The sequence below is a fragment of the Pelodiscus sinensis genome, chromosome 6 (assembly GCF_052426305.1).
Source record: "Pelodiscus sinensis isolate ZL-2025 chromosome 6, ASM5242630v1, whole genome shotgun sequence".
NCBI classification, from domain to species: domain Eukaryota; kingdom Metazoa; phylum Chordata; order Testudines; family Trionychidae; genus Pelodiscus; species Pelodiscus sinensis.
In genome coordinates, this window is record NC_143057.1 from 21,683,581 (window position 1) to 21,705,477 (window position 21,897).

Genomic DNA, 21,897 nt, shown 5'->3' on the forward strand with positions numbered 1-21,897 from the left:
GGATCCACTATAGTGGATTAACTCAGAGCTAAATTGAGGCTGTTATCACTGATGTTTGTATGTTATATTTGTTATTTATATTTCCTGAATAGAAAACAAAAAGGTGTAACAGACCATAAGTGTAATTCTGCAGTATAATGATTTGGGAATATGAGTTGTCCTCAGACTCATGCAGCTAAGTCACTTTTTTTTTAAATCCCAACCTAAAAACATATTTATGTTCAGACTTACCCTTTCCATTTCTTTGAAGTCATCATCAAGCTTAGTTCCTTCTGCACCTCCAACCTTCTCACTCACTTTCTGTGAATTAAAAACAAAAAGCAAGATGAGTGATGACTGAAGATCTACCCAGAATTCTCAGACATGCTTTGGTTTCCAATGTAGAGGTTCCTGTGAGGAACTAACTGGTACAGTGATTGTATGCTCTGCCATTCACATCTGCAGAACTGAGTTTTAATATGGCCTATGCCTGGAGTGAAAAACAGCCTTGTGGCCTATTCTCTTAGCCTCAATCCTGCACTGAAGTCAATGAGACTATAGATGGCATGTGAAATGAAGCACATGCAGAAGTTTTTGCAGGTTTGGAGCTCTACTCCCTTACATCTGGGGGAAAATTAACTCCAGATTTCAAATAACAAATCTCTACTGCTTGAGCTACAGACCAGATCTATTACCTCTGAGCAGAATCAGCCTCACAATCCCCTATATGTGCTCTAGCTACTTGACAGGAACAACCAGCGTGTTAGTGGGGGTTGCACATTTCCCCTGAACAGAGATGCTCAACCTGACATTCAGATATAATACCTGGCTCAAGCCAGAACTCAGCCTCTTACAAGTGACATACTATTTTTTCTCTAAATAAAAGAAACATCCATAGAAAATCATTCTCAGACTATGTATGGGCTTGTAGTAAGTACATGAACAAACACTTTCATATTGGAAAGCAATAGTGGTCATATGAGCTATGTATACAAATTTTAAACTTGATGAAATTTTAGCTGAAATAAGAAATAAACTGAACTCTGGTGACGCGGCTTTGGTAAGTCTTCATTTCTCATAAAATGTTCACTGTGGAAATGATCTGGACCTGATTTTGTGCTGTCCTTTATTTTCCTGATTCACATTGGAACACATTAAATTGAGTTTCCCTTTATTGCCAACAGCACTAATGATGACCAGCCCCAGTCACCATGCATCTGTAGGGGACTTGCTGTAATGGCACAGAGTCAGAATGGGCCACATTTATGACTAGTATAGCTCCACAGAAGTCAATTAAATGGGTTTGACCCACCACCTGATCTCATCATACACTGTGTCTGCACTTGTCACAATAAATAACACACTACTTTCAGTTTTTCATTGTAATGTGCAATTCATTATACTGTATATAATTTAATTTTACATTTTCCTCTAGGCGTCTGTTTCTGATCTTTCTGATATGTTTTTCATGCCAGTATAACTATTGAATTTAGTGGTGTTACTTGTGTAAGGGTACATCTACACTACAGCGCTAATTCGAACTAACTTAGTTCGAATTAGTTAATCGAACTAAGCTAATTCGAACTAACGGATTTAAACTAAAAAACTAGTTCAAATTAGCGTTTTGCTAATTCGAATTAGCATGTCCACATTAAGTGGACCCTGAACCGGGGTTAAGGATGGCCGGAAGCAGTGCCGGCAGGGCATCAGAGGAGGACTTAGAGCGTGGAGCTGCTGCCTCAGGCTAGCCGAGGGCTGTGCTTAAAGGGACCCGACCCCCACCCCAGTTCTCAGGGGTGCCCCACTTGCAAAGCAGTCCTGTCTTGGCCTGAGTGCCCTGAGTATCCACACTGGGCACATCACAGCACTCGGCCATCAGACCGGCTGCACTTGCCGCAGGCTGCCATCTGGGGAGAGGGGCCAATTGGGGGGGCTGCAGGAGAGCTTCCACCCCCAGAAGCCCACAGAGCCAGCTCAGTCCTCCCTATCGGGGGCTCGTACCCCATTCCTCCCTCACCTCCTTCCACTTACCCTTCCCTAGCCCCCCTTCCTGATGTACAAAATAAAGAAAACGTGTGGTCAAAAATAGAATCTCTCTTTATTGAACAAAACTCGGGGAGACTGGGAAAAGGAGGTGGGAGAGGGGAGGGCAACTACAATTATCAGAGGTTTGGAAGAGGTCTCATATGAAGAGAGGCTAAAGAGACTGGGACTTTTCAGTTTAGAAAAGAGGAGACTGAGGGGGGATAGGATAGAGGTCTATAAAAGCATAAGTGGGGTAGAGAGGGTGCATCAAGAAAAGTTCTTCATTAGTTCCCATAAAGAAGGACTAGAGGACACCAAAGGAAAGGAATGGGTAGCAGGCTTCAAAATAGTAATAGAAAGTTGTTCTTCACAAAGCAAAGAGTCAACCTGTGGAACTGCTTGCTGCAGGAGGCTCTGAAGGCTAGAACTAGAACAGAGTTTAAAGAGAAGTGAGATAAAGTGATGGAGGTTGGGTCCATGGAGTGGTATTAGCCAGGGAGTAGGAGTGGTGTCCCTGCCCAAAGTTTGTGAAAGGCTGGGGAGGGATGGAACGAGACAAATGGCTTGGTCACTGTCTTCGGTCCATCCCCTCCAGGTTCCCTAGGGTTGGCCGCTGTCGGCAGACAGGCTACTGGGCTAGATGGACCTTTGGTCTGACCCAGGACGGCCATTGTAAGCTCAGGGCTCAGGGTCGGGGGTCTCAGTGGACCACCTTGATTTTCATGCACACCTTCTCCTGGGTGGCCAGGCTGGCAGCTCTCCTGCCCTAGATGGCCACTTTCCTATGCCTAGTGCGGAGGTCGTGGACAAGGTCCACGATGTCTGCACTAGACCAGGCGGGTGCCCGCCTCTAGTGGTCCCGGGCAAGCTCCCAGGAGCCGCCAGACTGGTCCCGGGAAGAGGGGGAGGGCTGGGGGGCATCGGGTGGCTGGCTCAAGCCGTGCCAGGTGCAGGGTCTGCTGGCTGGGTGCTGGCAGGCTTGCACCTGACACGGGCACCGTAGCCAGCCCGTGCCCCTTTAAGGGGTCCGGGGCCAGGAGGGGGGCAATAGAGTTTCCCTGGTGTTGGCCAGAGTGGCCACCAGGGAAAGCTGGGGAGGGCTAGCCTCCCACTAGTTCAAATTAAGGGGCTACACACCCCTTAATTCGAACTAGTAAGTTCGAACTAGGCTTAATCCTCATACAATGAGGTTTACCTAGTTCGAACTAAGCGCTCCGCTAGTTCGAATTAAGTTCTAATTAGTGGAGTGCTAGTGTAGCGCCTATCAAAGTTAATTCGAACTAACGGACGTTAGTTCGAATTAACTTTGTAGTGTAGACATACCCTTATAACAGACATATAAGTGAAGTCAGAATAACACTTGTGTTTCCACTCAGTTTCAACCACCATGTTTACTATTTGGTTAGCCTGGCTCTAAGGAGAGGGAGGCCTTTGGGGAGGTGCAGTCTGTCATTTTACTATTTCCTATGAAGGGCACAAATCCTCCTTTCTGATGTTTGAATAAGCTATTCCAGAAGAAATACTTCAAAATTGTTTATTTCGAAATAGCGCGTCTACACCACAGGGAAGCCCGGAAATTAGTCTAAAGCGGGCTCCCCTAACATGGATGCCCTACCTCTGTTTAGAGCCCCAGGAAGCACTTGGGAGTAATTACTTTGAATGGTCTGGGGAGGAGCTATTTCAAAATAGCAGCAGTGGAGTGTCCATACTACTGCTCTTTCAAAATAGCTATTTTGGAAGAGGCATTATTCCTTGTGGAATGAGGTTCACAAACGCTGAAATAAGCTGCCTGTTATTTTGAAATTATTTGAAATAACAGGCTAGCTATGTACACACTCACATAATCATTTCGGAATAACAGACGTTATTCTGAAATAACGCTGCTGTATAAATGTACCCCCCATAGGGCGTAGTAAAATGTGTGGAAATTCATATAGATGAAATTCAGTACTGCTGGGAACAATTCAGAACTGGATGGGAAATGTATTAGGTGTCCTGAAAAGTATTATTCATCTATGAAACACCTTTGTGAAAGGGCTCTCTGTTTACCCCAAACATTGGAAAATAGTACAGAGGATGATTCTGTGTCAACCTGAGAATGAATGCATTGCATATGGGTCTCATACTAAGAGCTATGCAGGCAAAATCCATAAAGGCAACTTCTAAATGGCTATTAGCCAGGATGGGGTCCCTAACCTCTTTGTCAGAGGCTGGGAATAGGTGTCAGGGGGGAATCACATGATGATTACCTTTTCTATTCACTCCCTCTGGGATATTGGCCACTGTTGGCAGACAGGACACTGGGCTAGGTGGACCTTTGATTTGACCTAGTATGGCCATTCTTATATTCTAAAATAAATTATTTAAAAGGCAGAGTGTGCAACTATATCAATATCGAAGAGTTCAAAGCAGATTTTGATTACCTGTTTTTTAGAGACTGATGCATTTTTAACAGCAGCAATGAAAAGTACAGTGCTTTAGCATCTTTTAGGTCTATCATGGATTCATAGATTCCAGTGCCAAAAGGAACCATTGTGATAATCTAACATAGCCTCCTGTATAACAGTCTATGTATCTTACATTGTGTTTCTGCACTATCCACATTGTGGGAGGCTGACAGGAACAAATGCTCCTGTCGGCTCCTCTTATTCCTTATGAGGAGCAGGGTATTGTGCTGACGGTAGTGCCCTCTGAGTTTGATTTAGCGGGTCTATAATAGACCCTCTAAATTGAACGCTGGAAGATTAACCGCAGCAACGCTGATCTTCCGTGTGGTGTAGACATGCCCTGTTTGTGCATTCCAGGACCATATTAATCCTTTTGGCAGTAGCTTTGAACTGGGAACTCACATACATCTGATCATCCACCACAATCCCCAAATCTATTTCAGAGTCATTGCTTCTCAATGTTTATCTTTCCTCAAGTGTGAAGCCTGAACATCTTAATGGAAGTTCTTGCTGGATGTTTCTTCACAGTTAATATGAAATTACACAAACCTGTGGTATCCCTGAATTGCCACTCTTGCTTCCCCAGGACTCCACATTGCAGCTCCCCATCATGACCATCTTTCTTCTGGGCGAGGTCTAGATGGGTACATCAACACTGCACCGGTAGCTCTAAATAAGCTATGCAATTTGATCTATGCAGATTGCATAACTTATTTTGAGTCAGTTATATTCACGTCAATTATTTAAGTCAACTGACCACATACCAGGAGGCTAAGTCAAAAATAGCTTATTTTGAAATTTGGCACTAATCCAAAAGGTCCCTTACTTCTCGTGGAAAGAGGTTGACAGGGACATTAGAATAGTGAGCCCGTTATATTGCAAAATAACAGGTGCGTTCAAAAGACATCCCAAAATAGACATCCCCAGTATAGACATAGCCAATGAGACTGTTCTTTGCCAACTGATGCTGCTCTTCAATCAGGTAAAGGATCATTTTTTAGTCAAGGAGTCAATTAATCCTCTTATTTTCTGAGCAGGTTTTCTCTTATTTCTGTGAACATCACTCTATCACTATGAGCCTCACAGCTAGCATTGTGACTCACTTCCTTAGAGCTTCATGTGGGAGAAGCATATTTGCGGCAAAGGTTTCAGTTGTAAGGCTCTTGGCCAGCCACTATTAGTTAACACAGAGATGGTCTCATAAGCATGTAAATTACTTCTGCAGTATTATGGTGCTTAACAAAATTAAGATGAATAAACAGACAAGTATTCAGGCCTCTGGTTCATGCCTACACTTCAAAGGTGAAACCGCTGCTGGTAGCACAGGGCCAGCGGGGGACTTAAGCAGTCCCCTGCTAACCCCATGCTCCCCGCGGTGTTTCAAAGCGGAGCCCAGGGTCTGGTCCCAGGCACCACTTGGCACTGCCACTTTGAAGCACTCTCTTCTCTCCCCCTGCCCCTGTTGCTACCTCTTTCTGACAGAGGCAGCAAGGGGGGTGGACAAGCGGTTAGTCGACTAACGAGTCAATTATTCGATAAGCAAATGCTTATTGGATAGTTGACTAGTCGTTCACATCCCTGCTTGGCAGTTCATAGCCCTGTCATCTCTCGGCTTGCTGCATCAATGTAGAAAAAACTGTTTGAGCCATGGCACTGAATTGCTGGAGCCCCGGCACCTTGTTCATTACAAATGAAGTATTAGTAAAGATCTTGTTTACAGTGGAACAACCAAGTCTAATGCCACAGGGTATGTTTACACTACAGTGTTAATTCGAGTTAACTTAATTCGATATAGTTAATTCGAATTAAGCTAATTCGAAATAATGCATCTACACACAAAAACTAATTTCGAAATAGCGTTTTGCTATTTTGAAATAGTGCATCCACACTGAGTGGGCCCTGAACCGAAGTTAAGACTGGCTGGAACCAGTGCTGGCAGGGCATCAGGTTAGGACTTAGTGTGTGGGACTGCTGTCTGAGGCTAACTGAGCTCCATGTTTAAAAGGACCCTACCCTCACCCCGGACAGACAGTTCTCAGGGTTCCCCGCTTGTCTACCTCGATGAGGGACAGCAAAGCAGTCCTGTCTTGGAGTGCCCTGAGTGCCCGCACTCGGGACACCACAGCACTCAGCCACATGGAGCCAGAGCTGCCCCTGGGCATGCCGGTGCATCTCGTGGGGTCGTTGCCATCAGCCCGGCTGCACTTGCTGCAGGCTGCCATCTGGGTAGGGTTCATTGGGGGGCTGTCAGGATCCAGGAGGCCCTGCGGGAGAGTATCCACCCCGAGGAACCCTCAGAGCCTCCCCAGTCCTCCCCACCGGGGGCTCGTGCCCCATTCCTCCCTCACATCCTTCTACTTACCCCTCCCTAGCCCCCCTTCCTGATGTTAAATAAAAGACACACATGTTCAAAAATAGAAACTGGGTTTATTGAACAAAACTGGGGGGGGGGGGGGGAAATGAACCTCTGGGGAGACCGGGGAAGGGTGGCAAGAGAGGGGAAGGGAAAACTTGGAGGAGGGAGCTGGAAGGGGGAAGCAAAGGGAAGAAAGGGGAAGGGAAGCTCAGGGCCCAGGGTTGGGGGTCTCGTCAGACCAACTTGATTTTCATGCAAACTTGCTCCTGGGTTCGCATGTGGTCTTTGGTGGCCAGGCTGGCAGCCATCCTGCCATAGACGGCCACGTTCCTCCGTCTAGTGTGGAGATCATGGATGTTTGGGGCATCCCCCCCAAACCTGAATAAGGTCCATGATCTCCACCCCTGGACCAGGAAGGCGCCCACCTTTTCCAGCCCTGGGACACGGTGGAGGGCTGGAAGCCAGTGGCTTGCTGGCTTATGTTTTGGGGTCACTGGGTCAGGGGCCCTGGTGGCCACTGCTGGCTCTGGGCTGGCAGGCTTGGAGCTGGCACAGGCACTGTGGCCACAGTCTGCCCCTTTAATGGCTGGGGGAGAGGAGAGTAAGTTTTCCTGGTTGTTCCCAGAGTAGCCACCAGGGCTTCCTGGGAAGGGCTGGAGGCCTCCTATTTTGAATTAAGTGTCTACGCAGCACTTTACATTCGAAATAGCTATTTCAAATTTAATGTTACTCCTCATAGAAGGTGTTATTGGACACAAACAGTGCTTTTTTGAAAGAGAGCATCCGGACTGCCTGGGTGTTCTCTTTCGAAAAAGCAGCTCTCTTTTTTGAAAATACTGGTTGCTGACTAGATGCTCTCTTTCGAAAAAGGCTTGTAGTCTAGACGTAGCCCAACTGAGGACCTGAGCCTCTATGAGTAGATGACATGTCTATCTTGAAAGAAAAGAAAAAGAAAAAGAAAAGAAAGATTCTAAATTCACAGTCTTTTTCTGGGTTATATTCTTCATACTGCATATGAGAATACAACATTGTCATAAGCTGGTTCTCTTTTATATAGCCTTATAAATCCATTAGACTCAGTTAGCCAGTTAATGTCTTCTGGAAATATTATGCCAACGAAATAAATTGGTTGTGCAGACTCATGTTCAAGCCTTCCACTTTCATCTTTAATTGTGCCAGTACACTTTAGTTGAGAAAATAGACCAGTAGAAGAACATGCAGGTAAGACGTGGAATGGACGGTATTCATGTTTTTTTAATCAAACTAAAAAGTGACATGGACAATGAAAGCACACTGCATTCCCTGGTGACTGCATGAGAAAGCTTTCTGCAGTGCCTGGCCTGATCTCACTTCTATGGATTATACCTTTATAACTACACTATCTTCAATGGCATTACTCTTGAATTACATTGGTGCAAGCAAAAGAAGAATCAAGCTTAGCAAATGGAGCCTCATCCTTTTTGTGTTTGTCAGAAAGCAATGCAAATGTATTTGCTTCCAGTTCAGATGGATGATTTCAGAGAAAATGTATCACACAGAGGAAGAATAAATGCTAAATTTCCATGACAGAAAAAGCAAAGTGTCTCTCCCATTCTGAAGAATCTTTTCTCATTAATTCTCTCATAGCCTTGCCCCCATCAATCAGATAGTTAACTTTTAAAGTAGTAGAAATATATCAAAAAACAAAAAACCAGAATCACAGCCACATGGTGGGAGTAATAGTAACAGCTCGGTGTCCAGGAAGATATGCACAAGAACATAGTTAGAACAGAACCTAAGAGTCACAAACTGACCAGTTAATCACAGACCTTAGATGGAACTGGAAGTGTGCAAATGGGCAGCAGCAGAGACAAAACACAAAGAAAGCAAATACAATACAGTACTGAATTAAATATAAAAGCATGGGTGGTGTGAGTAATAGACCAGAAAAGGAATTACACTTCTCCAGGACCCCACTGCCTCCTCCACTCCATCCCCTACCTCCGAAGATCCCAGGCACGTCTCTCCTCTTGGGAACGGGGCAATGAGAAATGATGCAGAGACCTGACTGACTGAGGAGGCTTGGCCGAGTGCCACTGGGAGGAGTGGGAGGAGCTGGCGCTTGGGGTGGTTACCAGTGTAGTGTGGGCCCAGCATTAGGGCCAGCCCAGCACTGGGAAAGGCTGCTGACCCTGCCCAGAGCTGGGGCTGGCCTGACTCTGGTGGCATTGCAAGGCACCAAGACAGCAAGGGCCTGGTAGCAATTCATCCCAATGTGACTGCAGTGGGAAGGCTGGGGCTCCTTTGGTCTGGGAGGCTCCTCACAGCTTTTTCCTTTTACAAGGGGGAGCTTTGGTGCTATTGAAAAAGCCTTGTCAAAGTAATAGACACAAATTACAGGATGAAACACTTTCCCCCCAAGCAAATCTTACAAATAATTAGTCCCACATTTTTTAAATGTAAATATTTTGCAACCTGCGACTGCAGGAATGTATATTTGCAGGGAATTTTAACCAACACAGATCCCTTTGTGGGAGTTTGCTAAAGAAGTTTGTTGGGACCTAGAAAGTCAATGCAAATTTTCCCAAGAATTTCATCAACACTGAGAAAATGTTGTTCTGAAAAAGTAACCAAAACACTTAATGCACAATGGGAGAGAGTAACAAATTTACACGTTCCAATACCAAACTTCAGAAAAAAATAAGGCCTTTTTAGCCTCACAGTTAGTCAATAGAACAAATAAATGAAGCACATGCAGTTGTGCCTTTGAAAATTAGGCTCAATATTCCTCCCTAGGTTTTAGAACCTGTAATTTGTCATAACAAGAAACTCCCTTAGTTTTTAGAGAAGAAACATATGTATGAAGGAGTATTAAATACTATACTCCATATGCACGAGGAGCTGTTTAGCAGTCTAACCTAATTATGCACAGGAAATAATCCCAGCCCCCAATATCAGAAGTCTTAGTTCTGTCTCTTACATGGTAGCTACTTGTTTTAGAACACTGTTTGACTTAAGTTTTTGAATGCAATAAAGCTGAGCCACAGAGGAATAAAAGTAATACAATAATTTGATCAATCTTAAAAATATATTAAAGATTCTTTGTCAGAACTGAGCTGTCCTAGTGCAAGTGCAAATCTAGAGAAGATCCTAGATTAGCTGGAACTGAAAGGTCACTAAAAGGCAGAAAGTTTTGGCATGCATCACAATGCCAGACAGGAGGCTGCTGATATACAAAGGGGTCACTTCTGGCAGCTTATCAAGGTGCCTGGCATTTGATTAAGCTTTTAAAACATTTAAAATGAATGTCTCTTCACAGTCTAACAGAAAACCACAGAATACCTGACTAGAATTCTTGCACAGAAAACTCATTTTTCAGACAATATTAAAAAGTGTAATATATTAGGGAGTGCTTCTCATCAGGGGTCAGATCAAGGCATTGGTTCCTTTCAAGCTCGGGTCCCAGTTTTCCACCGACTTTTGTAATTTGTGCTGTAGCTCTGTATGTATTTTGCCATGTTACCTAAGGATGTTAAATATTGGTTAACTGAATAGTCAAGTAACCTCATTAATTATTACCGATTAGTTGACTATTTTGTAGTCCCCAGGGGCGGGCTCAGCAGCCAGTGGAGCATTCTGGCCCCACTCCCAAGGAGCCCCCTGTCACTTCACTCTACTACTGTATCAGAGGCAGCAGCATGGGGTACCAGGTGGGAGTTGGTCCTCAAGGGTGGGAAAGTTTAAAAACAGCTCCCCTCACAGACTGGCTGGCTGTCGCCCTATAGTTCTGAGCGGGGGGCTTCCCGGAGGCTTTGCAAAGCGGCGGGGGGGGGGGGGATCTTGGGCAGCGGGGCACCCCAGGCGCGCCTGGGCTGCTCCGCTGCCAGCTTCCCCGAGGCTTTGCAAAGTCGCGGGGGAAGCCGGCAGCGGGACAGCCCAGACGCCCCGCGGCTGTCCCGCTGCCGGCGTCCTCAGAGGCTTTGCTCCCCGTCTCCCTGGTCTGCTGGTCTCCAGCAGACCAGGGAGACGGGGAGCAAAGCCGCGGAGGACCCAGGCGGCGGGACCGCGGTGCATCTCGGTCCACCGCCCGTGTCTTCCTGGTCTGCTGGGGTGGGGGGGGTGGGCGCAGCTAGTACGCCCTCCCCCCCCAGCAGACTAGGCTTTTCTCTGGACGCCTGTGGCAGAGCAGCTGGGGCGCTGCCGGTTGGTCCCGCAGCGCCGCTCTGGGCGCTACTGGTCCAACCCAGCAGCACCCCAGCTGCTCTGGTCCTGATTCAGCCGCTGCTGGTCAGTTTCAGCAGCGGCTGAATCAGGACGCCTGGGGCAGAGCAGCTGGGGTGCTGCTAGGTTGGTCCAGTAGTGCCGAGGAGCGGCGCTACTGGAGCAACCTAGCAGCACCCCAGCTGCTCTGCCCCAGGCGTCCCCAAGTCAGCCGCTGCTGAAACTGACCAGCGCTGACTACAGGAAGCCCGAGGCAGAGTTGCTCTGCCCCGGGCTTCCTGGAATCAGCTGCTGATCAGTTTCAGCAGCAGCTGACTTGGGGACGCTTGGGGTTCTTAAGTTGATTCTATATGTAAGTCAGAACTGGCGGTCAGTTTCAGCAGCGGCTGAATCTGGACGCCAGTTCCGACTTACATACAGATTCAACTTAAGAACAAACCTACAGTCCCTATCTTGCACGTAACCCGGGGACTGCCTGTACAACATTTGTGCATATCTACACTCAGCGCTGGCCTTACCATGAGGCGAACTGAGGCGGCCACCTCAGGTGCCAGACTCAGGGGGGGGAGGAGGGGACATAAATACTTTGAGACCTTTCAAAGTTTTGTCCAAGTGAGGGGGCATGGGGGCGTGATTTGAGCTCCCCTCCCCAGATGCCAAAATGTTGTGGGCTGGCCCTGTCTACACTTTGCACATCCTCACCAGGAACACTTGCACTGAGGAACATTTGTAGGATGGCTTCTGAAAGCCAGCAACAATTGATGCAAGCAATACACTGTCTACATTACAACACACAGCCTAATTACATTGGTATTAACTCTAAGCCACTTGTGGAGATGGAGTTAAATCAGTGTTGTGGGCAAGTTACATTGGTGGAAGTGAAAATTTAGATACTTACAGAGTAAGATCAGTGTAAACTGCCATGTGTTGACTTGTCTCTGTAGAGTAGAGCAGACCATGTGTTTGACTTGAATCTGAGCCAGGCCTGCTGATGGGGGTGCAAAGGAAGCAGTTGCCCCAGCAATACAAAAGGTCCCGGAGCTCCTGGCCGCCACTGCTGCTACCGTGGCATCAGCTTGAGCTCCTTTGAACTGCTGTCAGACCACCGTGCCACACTCTCTGGGCAGCGGTAAGGGTGTGGGGGAGGGTGGTGCCACCGTCCGGGTCAGCACTGAGCCCCTTCCACCCAAACCCCTGCCCTTTTCAGGGGTACACTGCAGAAATCCACCTGCTTTGCCCAGGGGCCCAGTCAGACGGTTGGCCCCACTGATCTGAGAAAGGTCTACACTACAGATCTGTATCAGTTTAACTACACTGTTCCAGAGTGTGAAAAATCCACATGCTAAAGCAACATATCTATACTGACATAATCCCAGTGTAGATAGCAGGGATGTCGACAAGAGAGCCTCTCCCCCAGCAAAGCTACCACCTCTTGCAGAGGTAGATTAAGTTTGTCGATGGAAGAAGCATTCCCATCAACATGGCAGAGTCTACCCTAAAGCACTATGGCAGCATAGCTATAACTCTGCATGTGAAGATGAGCCTCTTCACAGGAGTAACAAGGCCACTTTCTTAACCAGACCCACCATCACTCATTGATTCCAACTGGGGTACGTACAAAGTACAGTTCTACTTAACAGAAAGGTAGTGAAATCAGATCCTTACTATTTGTAAAGTGACTGATATTCTCAGAAGAAAAGGAACTATGGGTCAGATCTGTCAACAACAAAACTCCCGTTGGCTTCCCCAGTGCAGATCAGAACCTATTGATTGTATTTGCAACATTTTTCTTAAGTGAAATCTGGAAGTCTTGCATGCTGTAGAAGCTGCAACAAACCGACTTGCCACGAAATCATGAGAGTTGGCAACACCGCCACGTCACTGGCAGCTTGACAAAAGGATGACACAGATGAATTGTGATGTAGTCATTGTATTAATTATGTTGCTTTACGTGTGGACATTAAGATATTTTGAACATTCAATGTGAAATGGCATTATGGAGTGTCAAAAATTATTTATGCAAATTCCAGTAATGATAGGATGCAAAGAGCTATACCCTGCTGACTTACCTACCTTCCTCCAGTTTCCCCAACTAACTAGACACAATGAAAATTTAACATAGATGAAAAATAAATTATACTGCACAGGCAGATATTATTTACTCCCCATACTAGTTCTGAGAATTTAGCGCTATACGTTGATGGCACTAGGGCAGTGGTCACCAACCAGTAGATCAGGATCTACTGGTAGATCTTGGTGCCTCTGACAGGGGATCCTGACTGGTTTGGCCAAGAGGCTATCAAGTGCTGGCACGTCAGCTGCCCCTTTCCCCAATGCTGCTCATCTCCTGCCATTTGCCTTGGAGCTGCCCCTCCCTCTGGAAGCCTCCTGCTTTCTGTGCAGGGCAAGGGAGGGAGAGGAAGGATGCTGATGTCAGGGTGCCCCCTCTCCCACTCCATATCCTTTCTCCACAGAGCAGAGAGGGGGCACAACAGGACTTGGGAGGGAGTTTGCTGGCTGCTTTAGGGAGTGGTCCAGGGCCAGAGCAGGGGTAAGACTGCCTTAGCCTCACTTCAGGAGCCAACCAGGAGTCAGCAGCAGTGCCCAGCTGAGGCCCATATCCAAACTCCTACTCTAGTCGTGAACCCCCTCCTAGACCCCAAGCCCTTGTCCTAGCCCCAAGTACCCCTGCATCCACATGCCTTCCCAGAGCCTGCACCTAGGATCCCCTCCTACATCCCAATTGCCTGCCCCAAGAGCAGCTCAGAGCCCCTTGCATACTCCAGATCCCTTAATCCAAGACCAGAGCCTGAACCCCAACCCTCTGTCCCAGCCTAATGAAAGTGAGTGAGGATGGGCAAGAGAGGGAGGATGAAGTGAGCAGGGATGTGGCCTTGGAGAAGGGGCGGGAAGGAGGCAGTGCGAGGGTATTTATATTTTAGGTAGATCTTGGATTGCACTTAAATTCAAAAAGTGATCTCATGATCAAAAAGATTGGAGACCACTGCACTAGGGCATCCAAAAATACAAGCAGCTCCCCATTGTTAACACAAGGGATTATTTGCCCCCTGGCCAATCTCCATTATTACCTCTGTTAATAATAGGGAGCTGATTCCACTTTTGAATCCTGTATTGCCAAAATAGCCAGTTGCTAAATTCTGTATATAATCCACTAAGCATCAGGTTTTCAGCTTGTAATATAGTCGCTGAAATCTACATTAATAACGACAAGAAAACGACAAGATGTATAGCCAGAAACATCATCATCTATACAGACTAAAATGTTATTACTGTTTTGCTGACATGTTTTGGCATTTGAACAATAACCACCTGTATATTAATTAATGAGTTGTTACTTTGCAATGGGCGGAGATATTATGTAATCTTTAGTAGTTCTATTGGCTTATGTGCTCATTTCGTCTTGCTGCTAGACCTATCAAATCATTTTTCCTCCGTCCACCTGCGGACTATATAACCTATTGTATTGTGTTAATTAACCAGTGTTCACCAGGGTAACACCTGCGTGTCACTCCATCAGCTGGTGTATAATAAATCCTCCGCCTGTTTTCACCTGCATCCAGAGTGTCCTGGATTATTTCCAACACAGGTGATCAACTCTGCTGAGCAATTCAAGGGGATTGTGATATTCAGTTCAAATGTTTCATTTCATACGTAGTGTTGTAAAGACTTTACAAGCTTCCCTCTTTGCTAGAGGCAACCAAGTGTTATTTTATTGCACTATAATGAATTATTTGAACTATTCCACAGCCACCTGGTGCACCTAATATAGGGTTTTTACTTTAGCAACTTTTCCAAATGATATGGTAAATGCCAACTATTCACTGTGCCCTTTCAGAATGAATGCTCATTTTCCAGTTATCCATGTCTGTTTTCTCAATGACAAAAGTGGTTAGAGATTTTCAAATAGGTCGTTGTAGCTTTTGGGGGATTTTGGACAAGTACTCTGATGTAATACATGACATTGCCATTATCTCTGCTCAGTAGATTCCATGATTTAATGAGAAAAGGACTTGTTTTTTTGTTTACAAGCCATTTATTTTCTAAATTTTCTGATCATTGCCCAGACCAAAAAGGATCAAGAGTCAGATTTTAAAGGTATTTAGGCATCTCAGGATGACAAGAGGAATAGACAACTGTTGATACTTTCACCAACACATAAACTATGTCTACACTGCCTCTTTTTTGTGGAAGAAGCAATGCAAATGAAGTGCTCATTAGTAACTTCTCACACTTCATTTGCATAATCTCTGCCCAAGGCTTTTTGCACAAGAGGTTTCTGCGCAAAAACTAGCAGTGTAGATGGATCTGTATTGCACAAAAAAAACTTTTTGCACAACACCTGTATACCTCGTATACACACTTCAAAGTAGGAATAAGATCCTCCGGAAAAGGGCTTTTTTTCCGGAGGATCGGGGCCAGTGTAGACGCTCTTTTCCGGCTTTTCTAAAAGCCGGAAAAAAGCGGCGGACATTTTTATTTAAATGCCGCGGGGGATATTTAAATCCCCCGCGGATTTCCCTATTACGATCGCTGAAATTAACATGCCCCTTCCGGAAAAGGGGCCAGTGTGGACGTAGCCTAAGGGTATGTTTACACTAGCCACCCTAGTTCGAACTAGGGTGGCTAATGTTGTCATTCGAACTTGCAAATGAAGGCCGGGATTAAAATATCCCGGGCTTTATTTGCATGTTCCTGGGCGACGCCATTTTTACATGCCCGGTAGTTCAAACTCCATGCCCGTGGCTACATGTGGCACAGGCTAGGTAGTTCAAATTAAACCCCTAATTCAGACTACTGTTACTCCTCCTGCAATGAGGAGTAATGGTAGTCTGAATTAGGGGCTTTAGGTCCAACTACCTAGCCCGTGCTGCGGGTAGCCGTGGGCACGGAGTTTCAACTACCGGCCATTTAAAAATGGCGTAGCCCGAGAACACGCAAAGAAAGCCCGGGATATGTTAATCCCGTGCTTCATTTGCAAGTTCGAATGACTACATTAGCCACCCTAGTTCAAACTCGGGTGGCTAGTGTAGACATAAGTCTCTAGTTCCCAAAGGGCCTGAGGAACTTTGAAAATCCCACAATCTTTTGGTGTCTAAATACTTTTAAAAATCTGATCCCAAGTAAAAGCCTTCACTGATTTGAAAGGAAGAATGATTTTGTGGTTAATCGTGAACAGGAGTGTACTGGCAGTCAAAATAAGCCTGGAAAATGGGTTGAGAACAGCCCTCCCCATGACGTCACCCCTGTGTGCCCCTCAAGACTCACCCCCTGCGTCATGTCTGGCACGTGGCACAGGTGGCAGGTCGGGCTCTGCATGCTGCATATAGTGCGGACGTGGAGCCGCTTGGAGTGAGGGGCAACGGTGTGAGGACAATTTACAACATTAAATATATCTTAATAATTTTGGCTTGGGACAAAGTCTTTGCTTTGTCTCAAATAAGACTATTCTGTTTTTGCATGTGAGTTGAAAAAAAAAACAAACCCTTAAACTGTCCATTAGAAATGAAAGCAAATTAAAAAAAAGAATTTTGAGAGGTTACTGATGCAAATTTAAAAATAAACTACAGAGCATCTCAGCATATGTGAAACGGTTGTCATGACAAAACAAACAACAGCTCAGGAACATTTTCCTGCATGGTTTGCAACTTATCTGCAATATTTAAGAAAAAAACTGGGAAACAGACCTTGTAATTTTAGGGAAAAAAAACCTGAATCTTATGAACAGCTTCACATGAATCATATCTCACACTCACAGATCTTATTGTAGCACATGCAAATACACAAGCACCTAAGTTAGACTCCTTAAGTTAAATATGTGTTTGTTATTCATAAATAGTGCACCTGGAACTCTAAGGCTACATCTACACTGGCACCCTTTTCCGGAAATGCTTAAAACGGATCAGTTTTCCATAATAAGTATTTCTGGAAAAAGCGCATCTACATTGGCAGGATGCTTTTCCGGAAAAGCACTTTTTCCGGAAAAGTGTCCGTGGCCAATGTAGACGCGCTTTTCCGGAAAAAAGCCCCGATCGTCATTTTCGCGATCGGGGCTTTTTTGCAGAAAAGACTACTGTGCTGTCTACACTGGCCCTTTTCCGGAATAGTTTTTCCGGAAAAGGGCTTTTGCCCGAACGGGAGAAGCATAGTTTTTCCGGAAAAACACTGACAATTTTACAGTAGATCGTCATTGCTTTTCCGGAAAAGCAAGCGGCCAGTGTAGACAGCTGGCAAGCTTTTCCGGAATAAGTGGCCCAGTGTAGACACAGCCTAAAAGGGTGTTATATCAGAAGAAGTAAACAGAACAAACTTTGTCCTGCCGAAGCAAAATGTGGTTTATCAATGCAATTAACTTGCAAGCTATGAAGGAAACAATAGAACGTGATGATCTGTGGCAAAATATATCAGCACAGATGGACACCTAACTGATGACATGAAAATGCGGCATGTATCATGGCTGAGGAAGACAGAACATGATTTTTTCATTAAGTGTGAATACATGAACCTCTCAGGATTTATGTCCTCATAACAAATCCAATTACACATTTTATAATGCAATACATTACACTGTCATTGGTCTGACAATCCCTCACAATTTTTTTATATTCTGGTCCAAGATAAGTCCTTACATTTTTCACCTGAATTCATAATACATGTATAATTGTGGCCTTAGAGCTCTATATATTTGTTAGAGTTTCATCTTAACATCTAAAAATATCTTTCCTAAGAGAAGTTGAACATAAGCCTCCTTTCTGATGTAGATCATTGTTCAACCGACTTTTAGTTGTTATTTGCTACTACCGTACTGGTTTGTCACATGGCTTTTGAACGTGCTGGTAGTTCTCTTGACATGTGAGCTGCAGAGCCTGCTGTTACAAGTAAGCAATGGGAAGACAGACCTATTTGCTACTTTCAGTCTCATTAATCTGACTGCTTAGATCAATTTCAAGTTGGAATTTCACTGATATGTGGCTCCTAAATAAACCCAGAATAACTATTCAGATAAGAGAGGGCTTTCAGGGAGCAGGGCATAGATTTACAATGCAGAGCCATTAAAATGTCATCTTAAAACATGTTAATAAGAGAAAGTAAATATGATGACTTTCAAGTTAATAATCTTCAAGCAGAGTGTGTTAAGATGAATTCTGAATCACAGTGCTATGTATCCTTCAGCTATTTCAAATCTTTTAAACAATGTTTTAATCAAAAAGCAAATCTTAGGATCCTTAACTCTACAGTAATTTGATTAAAATGGGATAGTTGGCACAATTAAAAATGCAACCTTTGCTACTACATGATGATTATTTTAATTACTGAAAGCAGTGGAAGATAATAGCAATAGTACAGACGAATATCAACTTCTTATAGCACCTGTTACACCTACTATTTTAGGTACATATTGTCTAATTCATCCCAGTTAAGGCCTTGATTCTCAAAAGTCCTTTAAGTAAGTATTTAAAAGTTCCATTGACTTCACATACTTGAATGGTCTATTATCTTATTAATAGCATTATACAGAAATGAGATGTGTTCTCCATGCATAGACACTTCCATGCAGTGTACCTGACAAACTATGGCTGTGTGTAGACTACATGCCTTTTCTCAAAAAAAGGGATGTAAATTAGACACTTCGAAATTGCAATGAAGCCAGGATTTAAATTTCCCATGCTTCATTTGCATAATGGCATCTGTGGCTTTTTTCCAAACAGGGCTTTTCAAAAGAAAAACGGCTGTTTAGACGGGGATTGATCAAAAATAAAACACTTTTTCAAAAGATCCTGTACTCCTGAAAAAAATGAGGACTATAGGATCTTCCGAAAAAGGGTTTTATTTTCAATCAATCCCTGTCTAAACAGCTGTTTTTCTTTCGAAAAGCCCCATTTCAAAAAAAGCCGCGACCACTATTATGCAAATGAAGCATGGGAAATTTAAATCCCAGCTTCATTTGCAATTTCAAAGTGTCTAATTTACATCCCTTCTTCAAGAAAAGGGATGTATTCTAGACACAGCCTATGGGACAGAAATCAGCAAAAGTGGAGGATTGCAGAAATTATTCTGAAAACATATATAAAGCATATTGTCTTCTGTAGAAGATTTCTTTTTTTAAAAGATACATTATGCTGTACTTAAATTTTAGACATGACAAGAATCTCTCAGTTAAAAAAAATTACTATCCAGAAACAGCATCAGAATTCACACCTTTCCCAAATACTGCAGTCTATACGATTGCTTAGAAAAAACACTGCTCTTCTGCAAGCACTCTTTTTGGTAGGTAATGTAAACTATGATCAAAACACATGGATGGCTGTCAAATTTATTTATCAAAATCTGTTATAAGAAACTCTACAATACACTGAAAACTAATAAATAACCTAGTCTCCCTCGCCCCCCATAAGTATTAAAGAAATGTTCTTTCAGTTCATATCATGTTATTTGTTTTGGTTAATTTTCTTTGATTCTGTGATTTGTGTTCAATATTTTATCCTCAGAAATGAATCCTCCAAGAAAGCTCCACATTTCTTGTTTCAAGCTGAGTGCTTAATAAGCAGCGCTGTATAACATTCCTGGTTTGATGAACTCTGCACTTTTACAGATGGAAAAAAAATAGCAAAATCAACTGGTAGGTCGCAGGATAGTAATACATATAGGGAAGAGGAAAGCAAGCTTCCACATCTCACCCACTTTCACTATTGTTCTTTTTCCTCCAGCTTACAGAACTATGCAAATATGCACACAATAACAGATACACTGGAGGTAAGGACAAGTGTCAAGTCCTGCACTTGGGATGGAAGAATCCCAAGCATTGTTACAGGCTGGAGACCGAATGGCTAAGTAGCAGTTCATCAGAAAAGGACCTGGGGATTACAGTGGATGAGAAGCTGGATATGAGTCAATAGCGTGCCCTTGTAGCCAAGGCGGCAAATGGAATATTAGGTTGCACTACGAAGAGCATTGCCAGCAGATGTAGAGAAGTGATTATTCTCCTTTATTCAGCTCTGGTGAGGCCACATCTGGCTGAGCCCTGGCTGGGTTGATTTAGTTGGGATTGGTCCTGCCGTGGGCAAGTGGCTGGACTTGATGACCTCCTGAGTTCTCTTCCAGCCTTGTGATTCTAACTCCCCAGACTATAATTTACACAGGGAGCACTGTTGAAATCTCAGACCCTCCAGATCACAGTTGGAAGGATTATGAACAACAGCAGGGTCTTGACAATGAACTCAGCCATGTATTTAATAGTCATCTAAAGTCCTGCCCTCCACACCACTCTTTACCGTTCTGAAATATTACCTAACACTCTACAACCCCCACCATTCCCAAATACTGTGTCACACAAGCAGTGATTCTGCCCTGCCAATTTCATTACTGGCTCAGCCACAATTATGGTTTTATTTTTGTTCATTAGGAAGTCAGATGGACTGAAACAGAAATCATACAAGAACAAAAACACAAAACCCGAAGGAGAGAAAACAGATATTCTGTCTCTTTCTTGATTCTTTTAAAGTATTCAGGAGTAGTCCTAGATCTGAGACAAAATGAAAGTAATCACAATATTCTGGAAAAGCATTTGAATATTGATATTTTCACCAGTTAGAATTAAGGTAACTGAGGCCAGGCTCTCCTTTTCCCCCCAAGGGTATGTCTATACTGCATCCATCTGTCGGCAGAGGGATGCAGATTAGGCAGGTCGACATTGCAAATGAGGCAGGGATTTAAATATCCCGTGCCTAATTTGCATAAAAATGGCCACCACGTTTTGCTGACAGCATGTTGTCAGCAAAAAGTGGCAGTCTAGAGGGGGATCTGTTGAGAAAGAAAGCGTTTTTTGACAGATCCCTTATGCCTCGTGAAAGGAGGTTTACAGGATCTGTCGAAAAATGCTTTCTTTCTCGACAGATCCCCCTCTAGACTGCCACTTTTTGCCGACAAAGTGCTGAGTTGGCAAAACGTGGTGGCCATTTTTATGCAAATTAGGCATGGAATATTTAAATCCCTGTCTCATTTGCAATGTCGACCTGCCTAATCTGCATCCCTCTGCCGACAGAGGGATGCAGTCTAGACCTACCCCAAGAGATAATACGGGACAGTTCAATTTTTAGGGAGTCACATATAATTGGGAGGGCTTGAGAGTGGGAGAGTATTAGGTAATATGATTACTAAAGTAATATGGAAAAACAACAAATGGTCTGGTAGCACTTTATAGACTAACAAAACATGTAGATGGTATCATGAGCTTTCGTGGGCACGGCCCACTTCTTCAGATGACCAGAGTTTCAGCTGTTTGCATACCATTATAAATTAACCCTTTGAGTCATTTAGCCCAGTGTTCTTTTAGTATTCATTACTGTGAACATATACTGTAATAAAGGGAAGCGTAAATAAAATACAAGATAGGAACATGGTTACTTAAGTGATATTCTTGCTAAATGAAATAAACCAGCATGAAAGATTTGAGTAAAGCACTCTACCTAAAAATCAAGACTTTCTAATCACTATTTTCCACAGCAAATGACTGTAACCATGTAAGACAATTATTCATTTCTAAAAGTTCTGCTACACAATCATTTTGTATTACAAGAGTGACTGGGAATTAGTATACCATGAATTTCAAGTCTAAAAGATACATTAGGCAATATCATATAATCAGGGCTCTCTGCATAATGTAATTTATTCAGGTGCATAACTGCAGATTATTTTGAAACTGTTGCACAGCTGTATTGCAGATTCTAGGATTACAGTTTTTAAAAGAGTTAAGGCCTTGCTTACATCAAAATAGGCGCTAGTTAAACTACTGCTGTCGTTTTAAATTAGGAGGGGTTGAGGTATAACCACACAATTTCAGAAACCCTGTTGTATAGGACATTGGGATTTGCA

General features: G+C 44.1%; 1 protein-coding gene across 1 annotated transcript in view; it reads right to left on the reverse strand.

The window, feature by feature from the left end:
• SH3GL2 (SH3 domain containing GRB2 like 2, endophilin A1) overlaps nt 1-21,897 on the reverse strand; it is a 141,918-nt gene that overhangs the window by 39,218 nt on the left and 80,803 nt on the right. Inside the window, exon 2 of the mRNA XM_075931518.2 lies at nt 232-300. Within this exon, the coding sequence (XP_075787633.2) occupies nt 232-300 (69 nt within the window). The remainder of the gene's footprint in view (nt 1-231; nt 301-21,897) is intronic.